At 43.8% G+C, this 21905-nt stretch overlaps 1 protein-coding gene across 18 annotated transcripts in view; it reads left to right on the top strand.

Annotated features, from left to right (window-relative positions):
- Kalrn (kalirin RhoGEF kinase) overlaps window positions 1–21905 on the top strand; it is a 660017-nt gene that overhangs the window by 499425 nt on the left and 138687 nt on the right. For all 18 annotated transcript variants that reach the window (XM_074073308.1, XM_074073309.1, XM_074073319.1 and 15 more), the window contains one exon: window positions 10215–10461. In XM_074073308.1, coding sequence (XP_073929409.1) covers window positions 10215–10461 — 247 coding nt within the window. The remainder of the gene's footprint in view (window positions 1–10214; window positions 10462–21905) is intronic.

A 21905-nucleotide genomic window follows, 5' to 3' on the forward strand; every position in this document is an offset into this window, starting at 1 on the left:
GAAGTCTGGGTAGGGAGTGCAGATAGAGCATTGCCTTCCTTTGCATGTCCTCCTCCCTGGCTGGAGAACTCCTGATAGCATTTCATAGATTCTTACTGACTCAACAAATGAATAGACAGTGAGTTGAACCAAATCTGAAACTGTGTAACTGCTACCCTTGTTAATTATGCCCTGAGCAGCACAGAATAAGTCTAGCTCCTGGGTGGAACCATGTTCATTTGTTAGAAACCTGCTGCATAGTGTCCCTGAGCTCAGTCCTTGTTCTCATTTTTCACTCCCACCTGAATGACCACATGGAAGAATGCACTTCAGGTCTGCAGATGACACAAAGCTAAAAGGAATCACCATTGTGATAGATGAGAGAACAAGAATACTACACCTTACCTACAATGATAAATAGAAAATTCTCAGTGTTAAAAGCCTAGGTAGCCCAAGGACAGAAGAGCAAGGAGATGGCTTGAGAAGCCCCTGTGAATTATAGCTAGGTGTTTAGTGGAGTTTTTTAATGCTCAGTGGAAGCTCAAAGCACCACTTGAGTAAAAGGCCTCTTTGACAGCAGTGTAGTGTCTACACGGGAAGTGAGTCTCCGATGGCCTGTGATGAGGCAGACCACAACTAAAGGATCAAGTTCAGTTCTGAGTACCCCTATTAGAAGGATAGTGACATATTTATCCAAAACAAAATATGATGGAAATATTGGAAACTGTACATTTGAAAGCCATTTAAAGGAACATTTCAGAAAAAAGGAATTCTTATTCTAGTGTTCACATATGTGAAGCTCTATGGAAGAAAAATTTCTTCTGCACTCACCCTAACAGGAAGAGTAAGCATGGTGGGTGGAAGGTACAAACACAAATAAAATGTTCTTAAAATCACAGCTCTCCACCAGGAGGGGACACTTTCATCAATCAGACAGATTGTTTGGAAAGGTCTTGCCTAGAGTAGAAGGGTATACTAAAGACTCTCCAAAGCCCAGGACAGCTTCTGGATTTCTCTGTCTGTGATCTTAGCTACTTCTCCCAGCTTTGTGTCCTCTGCAGCTGTGTCCAGCATTACTTTGAAAGTGTATAGACACCAGTCCATACACTAGAGTCCAGACAGCTCACCATGTCACCATGAAATACATAATCCAAGTCCCAATACCCTAGGTGCAAACATGGGCCCCGAGCTTTATCACTCTCTCATAGACTGATACCATCAATCATCTAGCAAGGTTTCCAGAAAACTATTCTGAGCCTAGAATTTAAAAACCCAGGTCTGGTCCTGGTTCTGCTACCAACAAGCTTGGAGTCCTCAGTTTCTCCACTTATGAGTTGGATAATCTCCAACTTACTAAGTTATTTACTAGTTCACCCACACATTCAGTAAATATTACCTACTGCCTTCCAGACACTATCTTCCTTAGATAAGTCCTTTGCTCTGTTATAAGAGAGCTGGATTATATGAACCTCTAGTAGGCCCTGAATCCACCTTAAGTTGCCATCATCTCAGCCCATTTCATTGTTTTAGTGAAAAAGTTGTCATGAAAGTCTCAGATGAGTCTTTTGCTAAAATCAAAAGCTTTTTTCCAGGTGAAGCCTTTCTCAAATCTATTATTTTTTAAAAGGATGACAAAAGAACCAATATTAATTTGTATCTGTCAAAGGCATATCACATTAAAAGAAATAGGGGAGAGAATACACGAGGCAAAATTGAGAAGACAGCAGATATTAATCATAGCAGTTAATACTTGTTGAAGCAAACTTTTGAGACTTTTAAGGTCTGAAAATGGCTTTAATGTGCCTTCACTCTCAACTGGTGGTTTGTCTGGGTCTAGAATCCTAGGTAGGGAATAATTCTCACTCCAAATTTTAAAGGAATTTCTCCATTTTTACTATGTTCTAATGTTGCTGTTGAAATCTGCTGTCATGATTGTTGATTTGTGGGATTGTGCCTGATCTTGTTTCTTCCTCTCGCTCTCTTAAAAACTTTGAGAATGTCCTTTTTACTGAAACTGTGTCCCCATGCTGTGCTTTAGAGTGGGTCTTTTTAGAATTCATTACACAGCCACTTGGAACCCCTTATCCATTTAGCAATTCTTTCCCTTCAATTCTGGGAATTTTTCTTTACAATGTATTCCTTTCTATTCTGTCTGTCTAGGACTTCTTAGATCAATTCTCGACTTTTCTTACTTTTTCTCTCTTATTTTCCTTTTGATGTTCTTGTTCTACATTCTGAAAACGTCTTTGACATTGTCCTTAACACTTTATGAAATGTTGCATTTTAAACATAAATATTCTTAATTTCTAAGAGCTCTTTCTCATTCTATAACTTTTTTCCCTTTCTATAGCAGCATGTTCTTTTTTCGCCAATGTGATATTGTCTCTTAACTCTCTGAGGATATAACAATGTTGTTGAAGTTTTATTGTCCTTCGTACAGTTGGATTCCTCTGAGTTCTGAGTCCTTTTGTTTATCTATTTTGATCTCTTGTTAGAGAGGCCTGTCTGAAAGGTCTGGAGATATAGCCTGTCTGAAAGGTCTGGAGATATAGTCAAATAATAAAAAGGCAAAATAATTTTTCTAAAAAACATGAACAAATTAACTGCAGAATTGGAAAGACAGTGATAGGAATGGGTGGGCAGCCAGCAAGAGAGATCTCAGGCATTGTAGTCAAACTGCCCCTATGGTCATACCTGCGCTCATCAGGTATTTATTGGTCACCTGCTGTGTACCATGTATCACTCTAGTCTCGGGAGATATGACAAGAACAAGGCAGAGACTGCTGCTTTGCTGGATCTTCCATTCTGATGTGGGATATGCACAACAAATAACAAACAAAATTACACATTAATGATAGGTGCTCAAGAAAATTAAATAAGGCTGTGTTGTTAGAGAGTGAATATAGAAACTATTCTACTCATGGACCAGAAGGGGTCCTGAAATCCAATTTCCTCATCTTAGGAATAAGGAATTCAAGCAGGGTGCTGGTAGCTCACATCTATGATCCTAGCTACTGGAGAGGCTGAGATTGGGAGGATCATGGCTTGGGGCCATCCCAGGCAAATAATTCATGAGATACAATCTCTAAAATAACCAGAGCAGAAATAGGCTGAAGGTGTGGCTCAAATGGTTGAGCACCCACTTTACAAGTACAAAGCCCTGAGTTCAGACCCATGAAGAAGGAGAAGAAGAAGGAAAAAAGAAGAGGAGGAGAAGAAGAAATTTGGATATGGAGAGGGGAAGGCATTTCCTAGTGTCACAGGTGGGGAACCCTATGTCAGCACTGAGGCTTCCCAATTCCCACTCCTTCATTCTTCCTACTGTTAATTACTATGCAATTCACGAGACCTATAAGACCACAGTGCTCCTTCAGCTGCCATCAGCAGCCACCACCATGGCTCCAGCAGACAAAGAGAAAGCACACTGTAAGCTTTAGGCTCTTAATTGAACCTGGCAGCTCCTTGAACTACCAGCATACAAACTGAAATCCTGTAGCTCCACAATATTCCTAAATACCCAGACATTGCTTTATACATTTGCTTCAAAAATTATAATCAATTCAAGATAAGGTACAGCACTAGACCCTTCTAAAGAGACCTAATTTCTGGAAGCTCATGTGAATTTACCAGTATTATAAGGAAATGGTCTAGTAGGGGACAGGTTTGTTTGTTTTTGAGATAGGGTCAAACTGTGTAGTCCAGGCCATCCATGAACTCATGATTTTCCTGCCTTAGCCTCCGGAGTGCTGGGATATAGGTATATGCCACCATGCCTGATGAACAGGACAGTCTCTGCACAGGAGTTGATAGGACTTCTCAGTGCTCTTGAAACCAAGACAAGTAGATATACTCCAACTTCACACTTTTCTAGGGCCAGCTCTGGGCTCCCAGGTGGCCGTTCCTATGTAGACATTAATTCATGTGAACTCTGAGCCTCATGCTAGCCAAGAGTCATGTAAAAGCAGATGGAGGAAGTTAACCAGCAGGCAGCCAGGCAAAGAGGAGGAGGCCAGAGTTATCTGATGGGTACTTGAGCACAATTCCCTTCTGTCATATCAGATTTAACACTCGGCAGGGCAGGGTCAGAAATTGATGTCCATTAAGTATCAACAGGCTCCAGGGCAGGTATCATGAGCAAGTACCAGACTCCTGGAAAAGAGTGGGTTCTTTACATGGAAGCTTCCTGGAAGCAACATGAATGAAGAGACATGAGCAAATCCTCATTTTTCCTGAAGGGACCTTGGGTTCCACCAACTCCTTGTTTTTAACCAGGAAAACATGTTGGCCTGGGAGACCCTTAAAGGCATCCAAGTCACCTTCCCTGGACAGTCATAGATGTTCTAGATGCCCTGAGTTAGGACAAGGCTCCATTAAGATTATTAAAAAGGGGGAAAAAAGAATTAATATGCATAATAATGTGTATGCATATATACACTTGGTACAGTCTGTTCCCAAACAATACACCATCAAAATTGATTTCTTTTTCCATTTCTTCTCTATTCCTTTCCTTCCATATTTAAATAGTAATTAATACTTCCAGGACTTATTTTTTAGACAAGCTTTTAGAAAGCTAATGCTGCTCAAGATACTATCCAAGGTGCTTTGTAATTACTGTCTCATTCAATCTTCATAATAACCTATGAAGTCAGTACTGTTATTATTCCCATTGTACAGATGAGAAAACAGAGATAAAGAGGTTAAGTTCCTCATCCCTGGTCACACAGCTGGTGAGAGTCCATGCCCTTAATCACCCTTAGCTGCCCCCTAGAATCAGGTGGATGCTGGTTTGGGGTTGTCCTAGCTCTTTGAACATCACTGGAAACCATCCGGGAATGATCGTGTCCTTTTTCTAAAACACGGGAGAGCTCTTGGGGCCAATGTAACTCACTGCTTATATAAGAAGGGGTTCCTTTAATCTCCAAATATTAAGCAAGCAAAAATAGATCTAAACAAGAGCAGTCGCTTCTGGGGATCTGAGTAAGAACTTCAAAGATGCAAATGGGGTTCTCCAGGGTGACTAGGAGGTTTCTCTGCATAGGAAGCAGTTCATGCTGGAAAGAAGGTTCTACAGCTGGAAAGTGAGGTGTGAGGAGTAACTCCTGCCACTCTGGGAGACACTACAGAGAGTGGAGGGGGTCAGGTCCACCCAGGGACTAGTTAGCAGTGGAACAGACCCCTCCAAGAGCGGCCAGGACCCAGAAGGGAGAGACTGGGAAAGCATGGGCAAGGAGTCACATGGCAACTCACAGCAGGCAGTTGGAGGAAATCCAGGTAGACAATTAGCATCAAAAAGGATTAGCAGACCTTAAGCAGGGTTCTAGGGATGTGGGCAGAAAAATGTCTGACAAGCTTTCAGAAAAGGAGCCAAGACTCCGGCCATACAGGGACTCAGACAGTGAAGGAAGGGAATAAGTGAGAGAAGTTCCACAAACGGGGGTATGAGGTCAGAGAAGAATTAGAAACATACCTGACTTCATACTGAGACTCAGTGGTAGCAACTCAACTCCCAGCATTCCACTGGGTAGGAATGAGTTTGGTCTTAGAATCTGGAGAAGGGTTAAATTGGTTGAAAATTAATCTAAGCAAAGCATCCATAGCAGATGGCAAAAATATATACTGTGAAAATATGATAAGGCCTTGGAATTTTGAACAGAGCGTGTTAGGACTTTCTGGGACCCAGGAGTCATAGGGGATCTCTGTGGGGGATCAGGGGGTTACATAGGCACCCTCCCTGCATACCCCTGATGTCAGCAGAGGATGCACCATCAATGGGAATATTGTGAATTGAGAGAATGGACACAAGCATGCCTCATGAAGAGACAAGAAAAATAAAAAGCAACTAGTGAGTGATCTTAGAGAAATGAGGGGGCCTGCTAAAGGAGAGAAAAACAGAGATTTTACATTTAGGTGGACAGAGAAGATGGGCTCAACAAGACTTTCTTTTCTCTTGAGAATATTTGAAGGAAGAGAGGGCTGATTGCTGGTTTGTAGTTTTCAGCTCAGTGGTGAGTAGAAAGATATTTAAGTTGCCTGGTACACATGGAATGACTCAGAGATGAAATCTGTGGGTCAGAAGGAGGAGGCTGTGCCCCATGTAGAGCACAGGCAGAAGGAGGAAGGGTGGGTAAAGCATGCAGATGGGGAGCCAGGGGCACTAGGAAGGGATGAACACAAAGTACAGAGGCCTGAAAAGGCGAGAATGGTCAGGGAGAAGAGGAGGAAGTGAGGATGGATCCTGGTGAGGGAGAAGGCCTGCATACTCAGGTGTGAGTGCATGTCCAAGGAATTGACAGTTAAAAATAATTAAAATGTGTCAGTATGTGTGAGATGGAGAGTAGTCTGGGACCAGGGGCCTCTATGCTGCCTGGACTGGGAATGATTCTACCATAGGAGGGATCAAGTGATCAAAAACAAGCTAGTAGGCAGGGAAGAAGTGAGGAGTGTTTTCACAGCATCTTGTCTCTGTCTCAGTGGTTAATGAGTCAAGAGAAGAAAACAAATGAGAGACAAGCTGCACATTGCATCAGGCCAAATGGAGTGACTTAGGAAGGAAAGCTCTGTCAAAAAGAAAAGAAAGAAAACATAGCTCTTGCTCCAAAAATTCTGAACCAAATATAAGTGACCATGACACAGGAACACAGATACAGGATATCCTGAATGATCCACTGTGGAAGAGTTCACATGATCTTTTATAGTCATAGAATGAAAGAAAATAAAAAATCAAATCATTTACCAAATACATTGGTGGGGACATCCAGTAGGCAGTTACAGCAGAGCATGGAAACCTCTTCTATAGGTTTCAGATGTTATAACATTCTTACCTGTAGGACTGGGAGAAGCTAGAAGTCTGCTGAGATTAACAGTATATTCCAAAAGTTTTACCTAATAGTCACAAGGATGTTAGGTCAGATACAGTGGTTGGTAGTAAATGGCTATTAAGGGGACTAAAAATCAACACTCTGTGTCTCTACAACCACAAAGTTCTACTCAGTCTGCAAAATTTTTACCACAGATGTGGCTTCTTTAGAGGATTTCAGTTCAGAGAGGTCATCTCTGAAAAGGAAATGTTGAAAATGAAGCCAAATGTGAAGAACATTCTGCAGGCCTAATTTTGAAAATCAGAAAATAAATATGCCAAGAAATAGAGAATAAAGAAAATCTAATGACTTGCCAAGGAGGACATTAAAGTAGTTCTTCAGCTGCTGTGGGGAAACAAAGAATTAGGATAAAACAGAAATGTCGCTTGCAAATTTTCTGCAACATAAACATAAAACTGCTTCAGATTCTGCCACCAGACATTTCATTCCAGGAGAGAAATGGGAGCTTTTGGACTGTGCCACTGCAAAGGTCTTGGGAGCAAGGCTGTGAGGGTGACACATTTTGGAATTTCACTTCTCACCACAGGGTGAGAGCTGGTGTAGTACATCTTTTTGACTGAGCCATTGATCTGAGGCTCACCAGGTCATTCATTCTATGTTTGAGCCATAATGGTTTCCTTTGCTGGATCTGAAGCTTGAGCGTGGTTATCTATTAGTAAAGTGTAAACTCCAAAGAAATTGCCCATTGATCCTCTTCACTTTCTTCTATGTCTGTGCGGACTGGTAGTTTACAGGAGGCAACACTGCCATCTAGTGGCACTTTTCTCCCTGCACTGGATCTTGGGTTTGTTTTGGGTTTTAGTTTTGGAGGTACTGGGGTTTGCACTGAAGGCCTTGCCTGGAGCAGGCAAGCACTCTACCACTTGAGCCATGCCCCCATATTGGGAATATTATTGGGTGGGAAGTGTTTGCTTGTTTTTTCTGTGAACCCAGGTCCTCATGTATGCTAGGCAAGGGCTTTCCACTGAGCTATGTCCCCAGCCCTGGCTTTTAAATTACAGACACACAGCCTGGCTCTTTATTCTTTCCTACTCCCTCCCCTGAAAATCCCGCCCTTACCCCCTCACCCAGCCTGTTGAGCTGGTTGTAACTTGCCCTAGGGGTCAGTAGACCTTGCATCTAGATGGTATGCTGGGCTGTTTGCAGCCAGAGCTTCAAGCCCCCTCTGCTCAACAGTCTACAAAAGAGCCAAAGACATTTCTGGACTCAGATGCATCTCTAGCCTGAGTGTACTATGCCCTAGGAAAGAGCCAGATTACTTGGTGTTGGCACAGAGGAATAGCTACACTGAGGCACAGAAGTTCAGTGATAGAAACTCCTTTGCATAGAAGGAACATCCATTGTCATTCTAGGCCAGTGTTCAACAAAAAGCCCACTAGTAGGAAATGGAATCAATTTAGTAGTTGAGAAAAGAATGAAATGTAATATCAGGATGAAACTTGTGTTTCACATCTGCTCACATGGCGTATGCTAGTCAAAATTAAAAACGTGTTTCTTACATAAGATTGCAATCCAGACAGCTTAAGAGGCCTGATATAGGCCACTCTAAGGACTAGGAACTGAGGTCATGCCTCCTACCCCTTCTGACCACAGGCACACCCCAAAATAAGTAATTTGCCCAGAGTTGTGTGTTTTAAGATGTCCTTGTTAAAAATACAATCCCTGGCCTACTGAGTCATAATCTATGGTTGGAGCTGGAGCAAGGGAGGACCAGCTAGGGAATATGTGTTTTCTAGGCTCCCAAGGTGATTTTGGTACATATTCCATGTGTAACCCCTATCTGGACATTTCTGATCTGAAATTTGCTGCTGTTTGGGAGCTATTACTATCCCACAATAACCTCCACCAGGAGAGTAAGGGAGTATGGTTGTGTGTTTATTTAATGGGATCAAGGAAGTTAAATGGAGAAAATAAGTCAACAAGCTTGTTTTCTTCTCCTAGCTCTTTCCCCTTTCCATCTTCAGTCCTGCCAATTTCCTCTCCTGATCTGTCCTGGTGGCAATGCCATGCCTGGCTATGGAATGTGTTCACACAGACTCCCTGCTCAGACAATGCATCATTTTAACTATTTCTGGCCCACTCTGACTCTAATGGAAATTTCTCACCATCCTAAATGCCAAGCTTTTGGCACTTGTGGGACTGTTGATCCCCTAGTTCCTGTGACTTCCCTGTCCTACAGCCAGCAGAAGCTTCTCCTCCCAGGATGTGTGTAAACTGAACATTAGGGTGTACCTATTAATACGGTTGCTGGTGCAAATAGTTCATGCCCTAAAGTCTTAAATCAGAGCTTTTCCTATTTGGGGTGAACTTTGGAGGATAACAATCTTAACAAGCTGGGCCTCAATTTCTTCACTCTTTCCCCTCCCTCACTCACTCTGCCCCTAAGTGCAGCTGCTGCTCCAAGCAGGAGGCTCTGTGCTTAGTTCTGTGTGACATGCTAGGAATGCCAATGGGTTCTCTTGGAAATGTGAGTGGGGGTGGGGGACAGCAAATCCCCAAGGGTCTCAGTGTGCAGCTAGTAGGGTCTGTTCCTTCTTCCAGGATCTCTCTCCTGTTCTGTTGGTTCTGTCCCAGGATCTGTGCAGTAGGGAATGCAGGCCTGGAGTATGTGGAGTGCAGCATTTGTGGTAGGTGTGTGCTCCTAAACATGACTGCCCCACCTCTACCCTTCCCATTCTTCCCCGCTCCCAACATCCCAGCCAATGTGGAGAACTCTCTCCTCCTCCAGAGACACCACATTTTGCTTCTGGCTTTGAGTTGAAGACTTGTCCTTTTTGGGTTACTCACAGCCTCTGTTTGGGCTAATGGTAGGGATGGGATTTGTTGCAGGGGATAGAAGAAAGGGAGGTCTTCTCTTCAATTATCCCAAACATCAGTAAGGATCAAGTGAGAGTAGCTAGAAACAGATGCCAGCACATTGGAGTCTGAGGTCTAGCAGTGGGGGCAGGGATGGGGTAGAGCCCTTGGAAGGAGGAAAGGGACATACATGCAAGGGATTTAAAGGCACAATGGTTGGAAGTTTGGCAAAGGAGTAACAGAAAGAACTCTAAACAAGCAAGAAGGAATTAGAATGAAAGCCCTGGTTCTGGGCAGACTCCAGACTGGCTGCAGCTAGACCTTATGAGTGACTGAACAGTACTGTGCTAATTCCTTTTTTTGTTGTTTTCCTTTGTTTTTCCACCTTCTTCCTTCTCTCCACCCTAAATCCCCTTCTATTCCCTTTTTTTCTCCTCCTCTTTCTCCTCCCCTCTGCTTTCACGCATTCTTTGTCCCCTTTCCTCCTGCTCCCCTTTTCCCACATTTCCCCCTCCCTCCACACCCTCCCAACTCTTTCTCTCTCCTCTGACACCACCAAAGCTCTCTGGCGGATGTGAGCTGACCGTGGTCCTCCAGGACTTCAGCGCAGGCCACAGCAGCGAGCTGAGCATCCAGGTGGGGCAGACAGTGGAGCTGCTAGAGCGGCCGAGCGAGCGGCCAGGCTGGTGTCTGGTCCGCACTACAGAGCGGAGTCCCCCTCAGGAAGGCCTGGTCCCCAGCAGCGCCCTCTGCATCTCCCATTCCCGCAGCAGCGTGGAGATGGACTGCTTCTTCCCCTTGGTGAAAGGTAGGGAGGACGGAGAGGGAGGTCAGCATGACAACACAGAACACCATGGAATTGACCTGGCTTGTGATGAACCAACTTTGGCCATGTGGGATTTCTCTGACACCAAGAGTGAAGAGAGTGGGTTGAAGAGTGTGAAGAGTGTGATTTGGGGGAAGTCTTTACACCTTTCTGAGCCTGTCTCATCTTAAAAATTAAGGTTGAGCTGGGTGATCGCTAAGATTTCTTCCAGCTTTCCCAAGGCATCACACTACAATCAGAAAAATCTCATTACGGCCAATGTGACGTGGACTCCTCCCTTCCCCACTAACCAACTACCTCTCCCCAAGTGCTCACCCTGACAAGAGGGTAGAGCAATCCCAGGAACCAGCCACAGTGGGGGAAGGAGTGGCAGCTCTCCCCTTCACCCTGCCAGGGTCTGTGACCCACCTTTTATTTCCTTTGGTGAACCAATCAGTGAGGCTGTGGGTTCTTTGTGTTCTGTATTCCATCCACATGCTTGTTTATTCACTGTTCCTCACACCAAAGAGACTGAACTACTTAGGACTGTGATTCTCCAAGAGTGGTCTCTGGATTAGCAACTTCAGCCTGTCCTGCTCCATACCTGCTGGGGTTTACCAGCCTGCTCTCCAGGGGGCTCAAGTCTGACAGCATGGGCTTCCAAGGTCAGAGTCAGCAGGGCCTTGAACTCCTGTGTTTTATATTAAGGAAACTGAAGCCCAGAGAGTGACACAGAGCCAGATCTGAGTTCTGAGGTGGTTTTTAAAAGTGTTCAAATCATCCGCATCAGGGATGCCTTCTATCCTAGACCTTCTATGCTAGACTTTTCCATAAAGGAAGAGGGTAGGTATCTGATTCTGTTGGAGGCATGGTCAAGGATCACCTTGAGGCCTATGCAGACTTCCTGATAGTTACCACGAGTTTATTAACTGGAAACATTTGAGTTCTGGGATTCCATCTCCCAAGACTGAATTCCTGTCTCTGTCTACTAGATGGCAGTAGCAGGCTATAGTATTTGTGTTGCCTGATCTTCAATCCAGCCTTCCTGGGTGTTGTCCACCAGAGGAATGAGAACTGCCTTCCTTGTGCTCTATGCACACACCCTGCCCCCTGCACTATTGGGTGGCTCTAGAACTCCCCAGCTCTTTCCCCCCTGGGCTTTCTCTTGGGGCAGTAATGGATTGTTCTTCTCATGCAGCTGCAGCATCACTCATAATAGGGTTGGTGAGAAAGTACAGGGCTAAGTGACAAAGTTGGGGTGGGGTCGGCCTTTTCTCTTACTTGTCTGCCACCCTGACATCTCAGGGCTTCCCCCTGAGACTGGGCCTTCTGGGATCTAGTTATGCCTTTTCGTGATCCTTTGTCATTTTTTCTGTAGCAAGTTGGTGGGCGGCACATCCCAAGGGACAAAAGACTTTTAGTAGTTTTCAAGTTTGGATGTATCTTAGTTCTACCTGGAGGAGATTTTTTTAAAGACACATCCTACCACAGACCAATTAATATCTACTTTTTTTAAGTTCCTTTATGACTTCACTGTTCTGTGAGAACTACTATTTTATGGTCTCAGCACCTCCAGGATGTCAAGCTTAGGAGATACTTAAAGATGCATTGGAAGGCATTAAAGGTTAATATCCAGATTATATAAAACTCCTGCAAGTCAACAACAAAAAACAAATTCCTGGATTTAAATATAGGTGAAGGACTTGAATAGACATTTCTCTGAAAAAAGAAACACAAATAACCAATAAATATATGAAAAAACATTCAGTATCTCTAGTCAACAAGATACCACTTCAACCCTTTAGGGTGACTATCATTAACATTCATGCACACAGAGAACATAACAAGCACTGGTGAGGACATGGAGAAATTGAAATCTTGTGCACATTATTTTTTACATTACCTTGCTGGTGAGACTATAAAATGATATAGCTGCTATGGAAACTAGTGTGAGAGTCCTCAAAAAAGTAAAAACAGAATTATTATATGATCCAGCAACCACACTTCTGGATATAAATCCCCCCAAAATTGAAAGCAACAGGAGCACAAGCAGATGTCTGTACCCCTGCGTTCATAGCAGCATTAGTGGGAGCAACCCAAGTGCCATGAACAAATGAATGGATAAACAAAGTGTGACATATACATACAATGGAATATCATTCAGCCTTAAAAAGAAAGGAGAATCTGGTACCAGGCTGCATCATGGACAAACCTTGAGATGTTATGCTAAGTGAAATAAACGAGTCACAAAAAGACAAATACTGTATTATTCCACTTATATGAGATACATTGAATAGTCAACTTTACAGATATAAAAACAGATTAGTGATGCCAAGAGCTAGGGGAAGAGGGTAATGGGAAGTTGCTGTTCAAGTGTATTCAGAACTTCAGTTTTGCAAGATAAAAAGTTCTGAAGATGGATAGTGGTGATGGTTGCACAACACAGTAAATGTACTTAATGCTCCAGAGCTGTACACTTACAAATGGTGAAGATAGGTTTTTTAAAAAAAAAAAAAGTTCTGGATCCTTCTGCCCAGGCTCCAAAAACCAGTCTAGGTTCTTCTCTACCCAGCTGTATAAGACATCTGTGTTCCTTTTCTTTTCCTATGCACTTTCTTCCCTGGCTGGGGCTGGGGTCTGGAGAGCAAGAGGAAATGCCTCTTTGCCTAGTGAAATGCAGTCCAGGCTCCCACTGTGAGATCTAGAAGCAGATGCCCTGGAACAGAGGGGCAGTGGCTATGGCAGTATTGGCTGCTTATGGGCTGTCTTCTCCCTGGGGCACTCCTGGTGATTTCTGCTCTAATCACCTAGCTTACCCAGGCTATTGAAGGGGGATTAAACAGAGGAGAAATCATGGGCTCCAAAGGCAAATACCACCAATGGCCTGAGAACCCTTATAAGTCTGTGATGCTCTTGACTATATTAAGTTTGTAGTCAACTTACAAAAGTACTTAACATTTATAATTAGCCTATCTTTTCCTTAAGAGACTATTCATAAATCTACGTGGAAAGGGGGAGGGTCTGGTTTTCAAGTAGTCAGATAGTCCCAAAAGAGGACAGGATATGGAGTGAAAAGCCACTTATTTTGAGTGGAAAGCCATTTATTCTTGAGCTATTTCCACATCTATGCAATAGAAAGCTGGTGAAAATGCCTATGTCACAGAGCTACTGAGAGACTCAGGGTGGCAATGTTCAATAAAAATGCTTGTTAAGTTGTGAGATTGGTCTTACTGTACTGTATATATACACAGGCTAATTCTTTAGAATGTTACAGAATAAAACAAAAAGTGACCTAAGACTGCCATCCAATAGGTTATAAGAAGAGAGGTTGAGAGGTGGAGTAACTAAAAAGTCTTAGAGTAAAAGACCTGAGTCTGGAACCCAGCTCCACAACTGACTAGCTAATGACTTTGGACAAGATAGTTAACATGTATAAAATGGGTTAGTGAATGCTCACCTCCCATGAAGTAGCTTACATCTCATGCAGCAGCCCAGATGACCACACTAGAGGCAGATGATTAATGCTACTTTCCCTGCCTGGACCTTGGTTCCACTTCTAATACTTCTATGAGGCTGAGTCTAGGGTATTTCCAGCCTGAATCCTCTCCAGAGCTGTTTGAGGGGTCAAGGTTTTGTTTCTAGTTCCATCCATAGGTTTTTCAGAGGCCCCGACATTGTTTCCAGTCCTATCCCTCTATCCTAGGCCTTTTGTCCTGTCTACCAACTGCAGGTTCATATGACTCCATAATTCCAAAAAAAAAAAAAAAAAAATGGTTTATTCCTCTCTTCAAATTCTTTTTCTTTTCTTCTTCTCAAAGGACAAAGACCATATCTGATATATCTGAACTGAAAATTCAAGTTTCTCCTTGTCTTTGCCTTCTTTCCCTTTGAACGACCTATTTTCTTATCGATTAATTTTACTCATTGAAAGTAACTTTTGGACCATTCCCCATGGCAACGGTTGACCTATGTGATGGAGGGAGGTGCTGAGACTCTAAATGTTGGGGTTCAATTCAAAAAAGAGTAGAACAAAGGGGGCTTTGTAAAAACTGCCTTTCTTATTTCCTTTCTAACTGACTTGCTTGTCTGTGTTAGAATGGGCCGAAAATGGCTCCTTAGTTATTGCCCAACAGGCTGGGAGTCATCCCAGGATGCAATTTCAGAAGAGGGAGACCTAAGTGCCATCCACCCTGCATTCTTCCTTGGTTTTTTGTTTTGTTTTGTTTTTTAATAAGGGGGCATGGATAGTTGGAAAGTTGCTGTGTGCTCAAGTGAGACATCCCACCAGTGGCTAACATCCATCTGATCTTCTTTAGGACAGTCAAGGCTTGGAACAAGGCCTTGGAGAGAACATGTTAAGCCAGGCCCCATCCTCCTCTGCATGCACCTCAGCATGGTCTGCCTCCCAACAGAATTGAGTGACAGAGGACCCCGGCTATCCAAGGAAAGAGTTGGTCTCTCTGCCTGCACCCCCTCCCCTGCAGTTTTCCTCTTCCCAGTATGCCTATGGTAACTTAGCTTTTGCCAAATGCCAGTTTCAACTGCATATGTCCCTGCCTGCTGGTGCCCACTGTAAATCTGTGACAGCTACATGCTGTTGTCCCTTATCAGTCACAGGGGGAGGTTTGAATATGACCCTTATTCCTTAAAGCCTCACCAGTCAGCTGGTGAAGCACAGAGTAGCAGCAAGCATCTTGGGATTTGGTCCCAGAGAAAAAAGGCTGCCACTTATTGTGCTTTTCAAGTAGATGTGGAGATGGCAGAAGGGAAGTCACCCAAGCCAACAGGGTGTCATCCAAAGAGAAGACAGCATGATTTCCCCTTACATGGAGCTAGCTAAGCGGAAGCTACTTTCTCAAAGAACACAGGGGATGACATGCACTGAATGTGGTTTGAGGGAAAAGGTGTGGCAGTGGTCCAGGCAGCTAGGGACCACCTCACCTCCTCGGCTCTGGGAAGGTCAGAGGTGAGGACTTCAGGCCTTGAAAGGTCCTTGCAGGTTGCACCTTGATGGACTCTCAGCAGTAGGAACTTGCTGCTGGGCAGGACAGAGTGGCCAAGACCCTTCTCACTGCCTGGCCCTGTGTCACCTATAACTTAAGAACAACTCCTCATTCACATCTCTGTAGGACTGAAGCTACAATCTTAACTCAGCTGTGAAAACATGCATGAGAAGTCTTTATGATGACAACTATGGACATTTGGGGAGTGAGTACTAGGGTTTGAATTCAGGGCCTTGCACACTTGCTAAGCAGGCACCCTACCACTTGAGCCATGCCCCCAGCCCTTTTTGCTTTAGTTGTTTTTCAGAGTCTTACATTTATTCCCAGGTCAGCCTGGACTATGATCCTTCATAGCTGGGATGACAGATGTGTGTCACCATGCCTGGCTTTTATTGGTTGAGATGGTATCATACTAATTCTTTGTCAGGGCTAGTCTCAAACCACGATCCTCCCAATTTCAACCTCCCAAATAACTGGGATTACAGGTGTGAACCATCATTTCTGTTCTATCTATGACCATTTTTAATACCAGCCCTCTGCTCTGTAGGCAGTCATTGAGCAGTCATTGCAAGGCACTGTATTGTCTAGTTTTCCCACCGTGGTCTATCAGCAACCACATGAAACTCTGATTCTGATATTGTGTCCACTCTCCTCACTCTCCACATGGTCCTAGGCCACAAGAAGAATGGGTACCTACCTTTATACACAAATGAGCAGAGTTAATTATATTGCTGGCTCCCTGCTACAGGAAGGATGCCTAAGTTGAAGACCCCCCTCAACTCAGAACATTCTAAGCTCTCCTGTCTCACTTGGAACAGAGACAAAGTCCTTTCTGTGGCTGCAGAGAGGCTCAAAAGATCTGTCTCAAATCCCATTACCTCCTACATATAGATTCCTGGTGCTGCTGTAACAGATTACTATAAACTTGGTCACTTACAACATTAATGTATTATTCTACAGTTCTGTAGGTAAGAAGTCCAAGATAAGTCTCAATGGACTACCCTCAAGGCATTTGGAAGACCTGTGTTCTTTTGCAGAGGCCTAGAGAAGAAACTGTTTCTTGCCTTTTCTGGCTTCTAGAACCCAACTGCATTCCTTGGCTTGTGTTCCCTTCCTCCATCTTCAAAGCCAACCATGTGCATGTCTCTCATCCTTCTTCCATCTCCCTCCCACCACAGCAGGGAAGTTTCTCTGCTTTTAAGGATGCCATGATTGCACAGACACTCATATATTCGAGGATAGCATCCTTGTCTCAAGGTCCTTAACTGAGTCACATCCTTTTGCTGTGTAAGGGGATAGCACAGGTTCTGGGTATCAGGATTTGGATATCTTTAGGGAACTGTTATTCTGCCTACCTTGCCTTACAATTCTCCAGACCAGCCTGCCTGACTAAGCTATTCATCAATCAAGCCACGTACATCTGACCTCAGGGCCCAATCTTTTGCCCCTCTGCCCCCAGATTCTCACATACGTGGATGGCTTATGTCTTGCTTCCTTCATGTCTGCTCACATGTCACCTGATTAGAGAGATTATCCTACTCCCACTCTCTCTCCTTCACATATTCCTTCTTCCCTGCCTTATTTTGCTTCCTTGCCTCTTTCACCACCTGACATATTTGTTAATGTGTATTGTCTTTCATCCCATGGCCCCTCCCTTAAGCTTGGGACTATGTCCATTTTGATCATTGCTGTATCCCCAGCATCTAGCACAGTGGCTGGCATATAAGAAGTTCTCAGTAAATATTTATGGGAAGGAAAGAAGGACCATGCATTGAGAATGCCTGCACAGTGCTGTGTAAAGTACCGGGTTCGTCGTGTTCATCATTCCCTAAGGCCTGTCAAGGAAACTGGCCGAAGGCTTAGCAGGAGGGCTTAGAATGAACATGGAGTCATGTCCTAATGCCAGGAGTTCTGACTGAGGAAGTCTTCTCAGGGACATATGGGCTAAGCCCCTCTCATTTATTTAGGATGGTTGAAAATTCAGAAATATGAGGATACACAGTGTCTTCCACATTCCTCCTGTTATCAGAAATCTTTAGTAAATTGGCTGGGTTACATTAAGACAAAATCCACTTTCCATTTAATGCATCAGAACCTCTTCATTGGACCCCAAGAAGCCATGTGCTGCTGTAGCTGCTCCTGTGGAAGCTGCTGCCTGTGGAAGGGGAGATGGTCCTGACAGGCAGAATTGAAACGCCATCCCTGGTAGTGGGCACTTAGCAATTGTAGGCCTACCTAAATTGAAACTTAGTCAAAGTGATAGATTGGCACTTCTTCCTGCTCTCCTTTGGGAATGCTTTAACCTAATTAGAAGTAAGCATTTTTGGAAGTGGATGGAACCTGGAGTGGGTTGTTTTTAACAACTGTAGCTGCAACCATCTTTCACTTTGATAAATAGCTCTCTCCTCCTGAGCATAGGCGATCTCAGGCACTGCTCAGCACACATCTCCAGGAATTTGAACTTTTGCTAGCAACTCTACCTGTCTGTCCCCATAGGAAAGCATGAACGCTGACCATCCTAAGGAGACACCAGGTCTTTTATGTGATTTCTTCATCAATATTACCTGGACCCCCTCCCCACCTTGGGCCTGGTCCAGACCAGAGGGGGATCAGTGGTCTTCCTTTCCTGAAAACCAAAGAGTGTTAACACTTTTGGGGGTAAGTGAGACAGCCAGAAAGAGGAAGGCAGGTGTCAGGTGAGCAGGTACAGAGGAACACATTTACAAGGCAATGGTTGAGCCAGGCATGGTGGTGCACATCTATAATCCCAGCACTTGGGCAGTTGAGACAGGAAGCTCCTGAGATCAAGGCAAACCTGAAGTATATAGCAAGACCTTGTCTCCAAAAAACAAACAAACAGAAAAACAGGGCAGTGGTTAAGTCATGTGAAATTATCTCAGGGATGGTTTAGTCATCAAAGTCTGGGAGCTGTCACCAGGTAGATGGTGGACCCTTGAGGACAGCAAGGGTGTGGTGGTTATACCACACTAAACAGATGATTTAGAAGAGATCACTATGCAGAACACTGACAATCATGTTTTTTCTATAGACATTACTATTAAATAACCACCTGGGAACACCCACATGGACATTACACAATTCTGAAAAAACCACATATTTGGAACTCAAAATTAAATATAGAAGCAGTGTATACATTGCATATCCTTTCTCTAACTCAAGTATTTCTGGTCACTGATGATTACTGTCTCAGTTCCTCTACCTTATATCCAGTTCTGATGTGTCTCCAGTTTATTTTGTTTGCCACAGAAAATGGAACCATTTATCCTAGAATTCACCCTGTTCCTCTTCTTTGTCTTTGCTCTGGAAACGTGTTTAATCCAACTTATAGTTTCCATATAAATTCCCATATACAGGTAAACTTAGTGATTTGCAGATAGATCTTCAAACACCAGCTACTTGTTGAATAAATGACCAACATTTGGCAAGAAATGACTTTAAACAACAAATGGAGGCCAGGACCAGGCTTCTTGGAGAAAATTATGAACCATCCTGGATCAGCAATCAGGCAGATGATATATCAGTTTTACACGGGGAAGATGAGAACTAAGGAGTATGCACTTAGCAACCAAACAAGATAATAGGAGCAAATGCTGGGTGTGGTGGTATGCACCTGCAGTCCCAGCTATTTAGGAGGCTGAGGAAGGCTGGAGGCTCACTTGAGTCCAGGTGTTCAGGGCCAGCCTGGGCAACATAGTGAGTGAGAGTCCTGTCTCCAAAAAAAGGAAAGAACCCAGGTGGCAGTGGCACATGTCTATAATCCTAACTACTTGGGAGGCTAAAATTGGGAGGATCAAGGTTCAAGGCCAGCCAGACAAATAGTTCATGAAACCCCATCTCCAAAATAACAACAGCAAAGTGAACTGGAGGTGTGGCTCAAGCAGTAGAGAACCTGCTTTGCAAGCACCTGATACCAAGCCAGGACTCTTCCTAGAGAGTGGGGCCCCAAGGTCCATAGTTCTCAGCCCTGATTTCATATTGAAATTCCCTGCCAAGCTTTTTTAAACTGTAGCTATGACTCTGACTCAGAATCTTCAGTGATACCTAGGTAAGAATCCCTATGGTGGAAAAGGCAACTGGGTGAGCAGTTGGAACAGGGAGGAGGCAAGCAGGGCCTGTCCTCTGTGCTCACCAGGAGCCATGCTCTCAGCCTCCACTGAGCCTGTGAACATTACTCTGTGTGTGTGTGTGTGTGTGTGTGTGTGTGTGTGTGTGTGTGTGTGGTGGGGGATCTGTACTATATTTGGCACAGAAAAATGGTTCTCATATTGGCCTGGATTGGGGCAAAGTTGCTATTCCTTATGTCTCTTGCCTGGCTGTCATTAGAAATGTGGGAAATGTTGCAGTCTAGAAAATCTCCATCCCATAAATCTGAGAACAGTTCACCTTAAGGAAGAAATAGGACTGTCTGCTGATGGAGGTTATGGTCCAGTGTTGCTGAAAGCTGTGGCTAATCTGGGGTGGGGCTAGGGGGTCCTCACTCACACTGGTGCCCCTTGCCAGGCCCAGCATTTAAGTATCCCTGGCCCAGTACATCTGCAATATTCAGGGAGTCTTGAGGGGTTCACTGTTGTGGGAAATGGGGATGAGACATAAAGTGAACTCATAGGAACATAGGAAGTCTAATTTATGTAAAATGGACTTAGGCTGTCGGCATCACTGAAGACAGACTCTACCAAAAATAAAAATGAGACTCAGCCAACTGTGGAAATTAAGAACAATCTAAAAGCCAGGTGCCAGTGGCTCACACCTATAATCCTAGCTACCAGGAGGCAGAGATAGGGAAGATGGATCATGGTTCAAAGCCAGCCCAGGCAAATAGTTTGTGAGACCCTATCTCAAAAAAACCCATCACATTGGGGGGGAGAGGGAGGGGGTGGAGTGGGTGGTAAGGGGGGAGAAATGAACCAAGCCTTGTATGCACATATGAATAATAAAAGAAAAAAAACCCATCACACACACAAAAAATTGGCTGATATGATCCAGTGATAGGGCTCCTGGGCATCTACCCAAAGGAATATAAGACAGGACACAATAGAGACAACTGTATACAGATGTTCATCCAGCACTATTCACAGTAGCTAAGCTCTGGAAACAACCCAGGTGCCCTACAGCTGATGAATGGATCAGCCATAAGGAATAATGACATATGGTTTGAAGGTAAATGGATGCAATTGGAGGACTTAATGTTAAGTGAAGTAAGCCAGGCTCAGAAAGACAAAGGCTGCAAGTTTTCTCTCAAGCATGATCATATACAAACTCAGATGCAGAACATGTCTGTAACAGTGGAACTACTCTGGAACTCAGGGAAAGAGGGAAAGTAAAAGAATGATAGAGCATCAGTGATATAGCACAATATAAGATGTGAAAGTAATACGATGGAGAAATAGCAGCCTCTTCAACAAAAACTGCTGGGAAAACTGGTTAGCAGTCTGCAAAAAACTGAAACTAGATCCATGTATATCACCCTATACCAAGATTAACTCAAAATGGATCAAGGATCTTAATATCAGACCCCAAACTCTTAAGTTGATACAAGAAAGAATAGGAAATACTCTGGAGTTAGTAGGTATAGGTAAGAACTTTCTCAATGAAACCCCAGCCGCACAGCAACTAAGAGATAGCATAGATAAATGGGACCTCATAAAACTAAAAAGCTTCTGTTCATCAAAAGAAATGGTCTCTAAACTGAAGAGAACACCCACAGAGTGGGAGAAAATATTTGCCAATTATACATCAGACAAAGGACTGATAACCAGAATATACAGGGAACTTAAAAAACTAAATTCTCCCAAAACTAATGAACCAATAAAGAAATGGGCATGTGAACTAAACAGAACTTTCTCAAAAGAAGAAATTCAAATGGCCAGAAAACACATGAAAAAATGCTCACCATCTCTAGCAATAAAGGAAATGCAAATTAAAACCACACTAAGATTCCACCTCACCCCTGTTAGAATAGCCATCATCAGCAACACCACCAACAACAGGTGTTGGCGAGGATGCGGGGGAAAAAGGAACCCTCTTACACTGTTGGTGGGAATGTAGACTAGTACAACCACTCTGGAAAAAAATTTGGAGGCTACTTAAAAAGCTGGACATCGATCTACCATTTGATCCAGCAATACCACTCTTGGGGATATACCCAAAAGACTGTTACTCCAGAGGCACCTGCACATCCATGTTTATTGCGGCACTATTCACAATAGCCAAGTTATGGAAACAGCCAAGATGCCCCACCACTGACGAATGGATTAAGAAAATGTGTTATCTATACACAATGGAATTCTATGCAGCCATGAAGAAGAACGAAATGTTATCATTCGCTGGTAAATGGATGGAACTGGAGAACATCATTCTGAGTGAGGTTAGCCTGGCCCAAAAGACCAAAAATCGTATGTTCTCCCTCATATGTGGACATTAGAT

This window comes from Castor canadensis, chromosome 5 (genome assembly GCF_047511655.1).
Source record: "Castor canadensis chromosome 5, mCasCan1.hap1v2, whole genome shotgun sequence".
Classification (NCBI taxonomy): domain Eukaryota; kingdom Metazoa; phylum Chordata; class Mammalia; order Rodentia; family Castoridae; genus Castor; species Castor canadensis.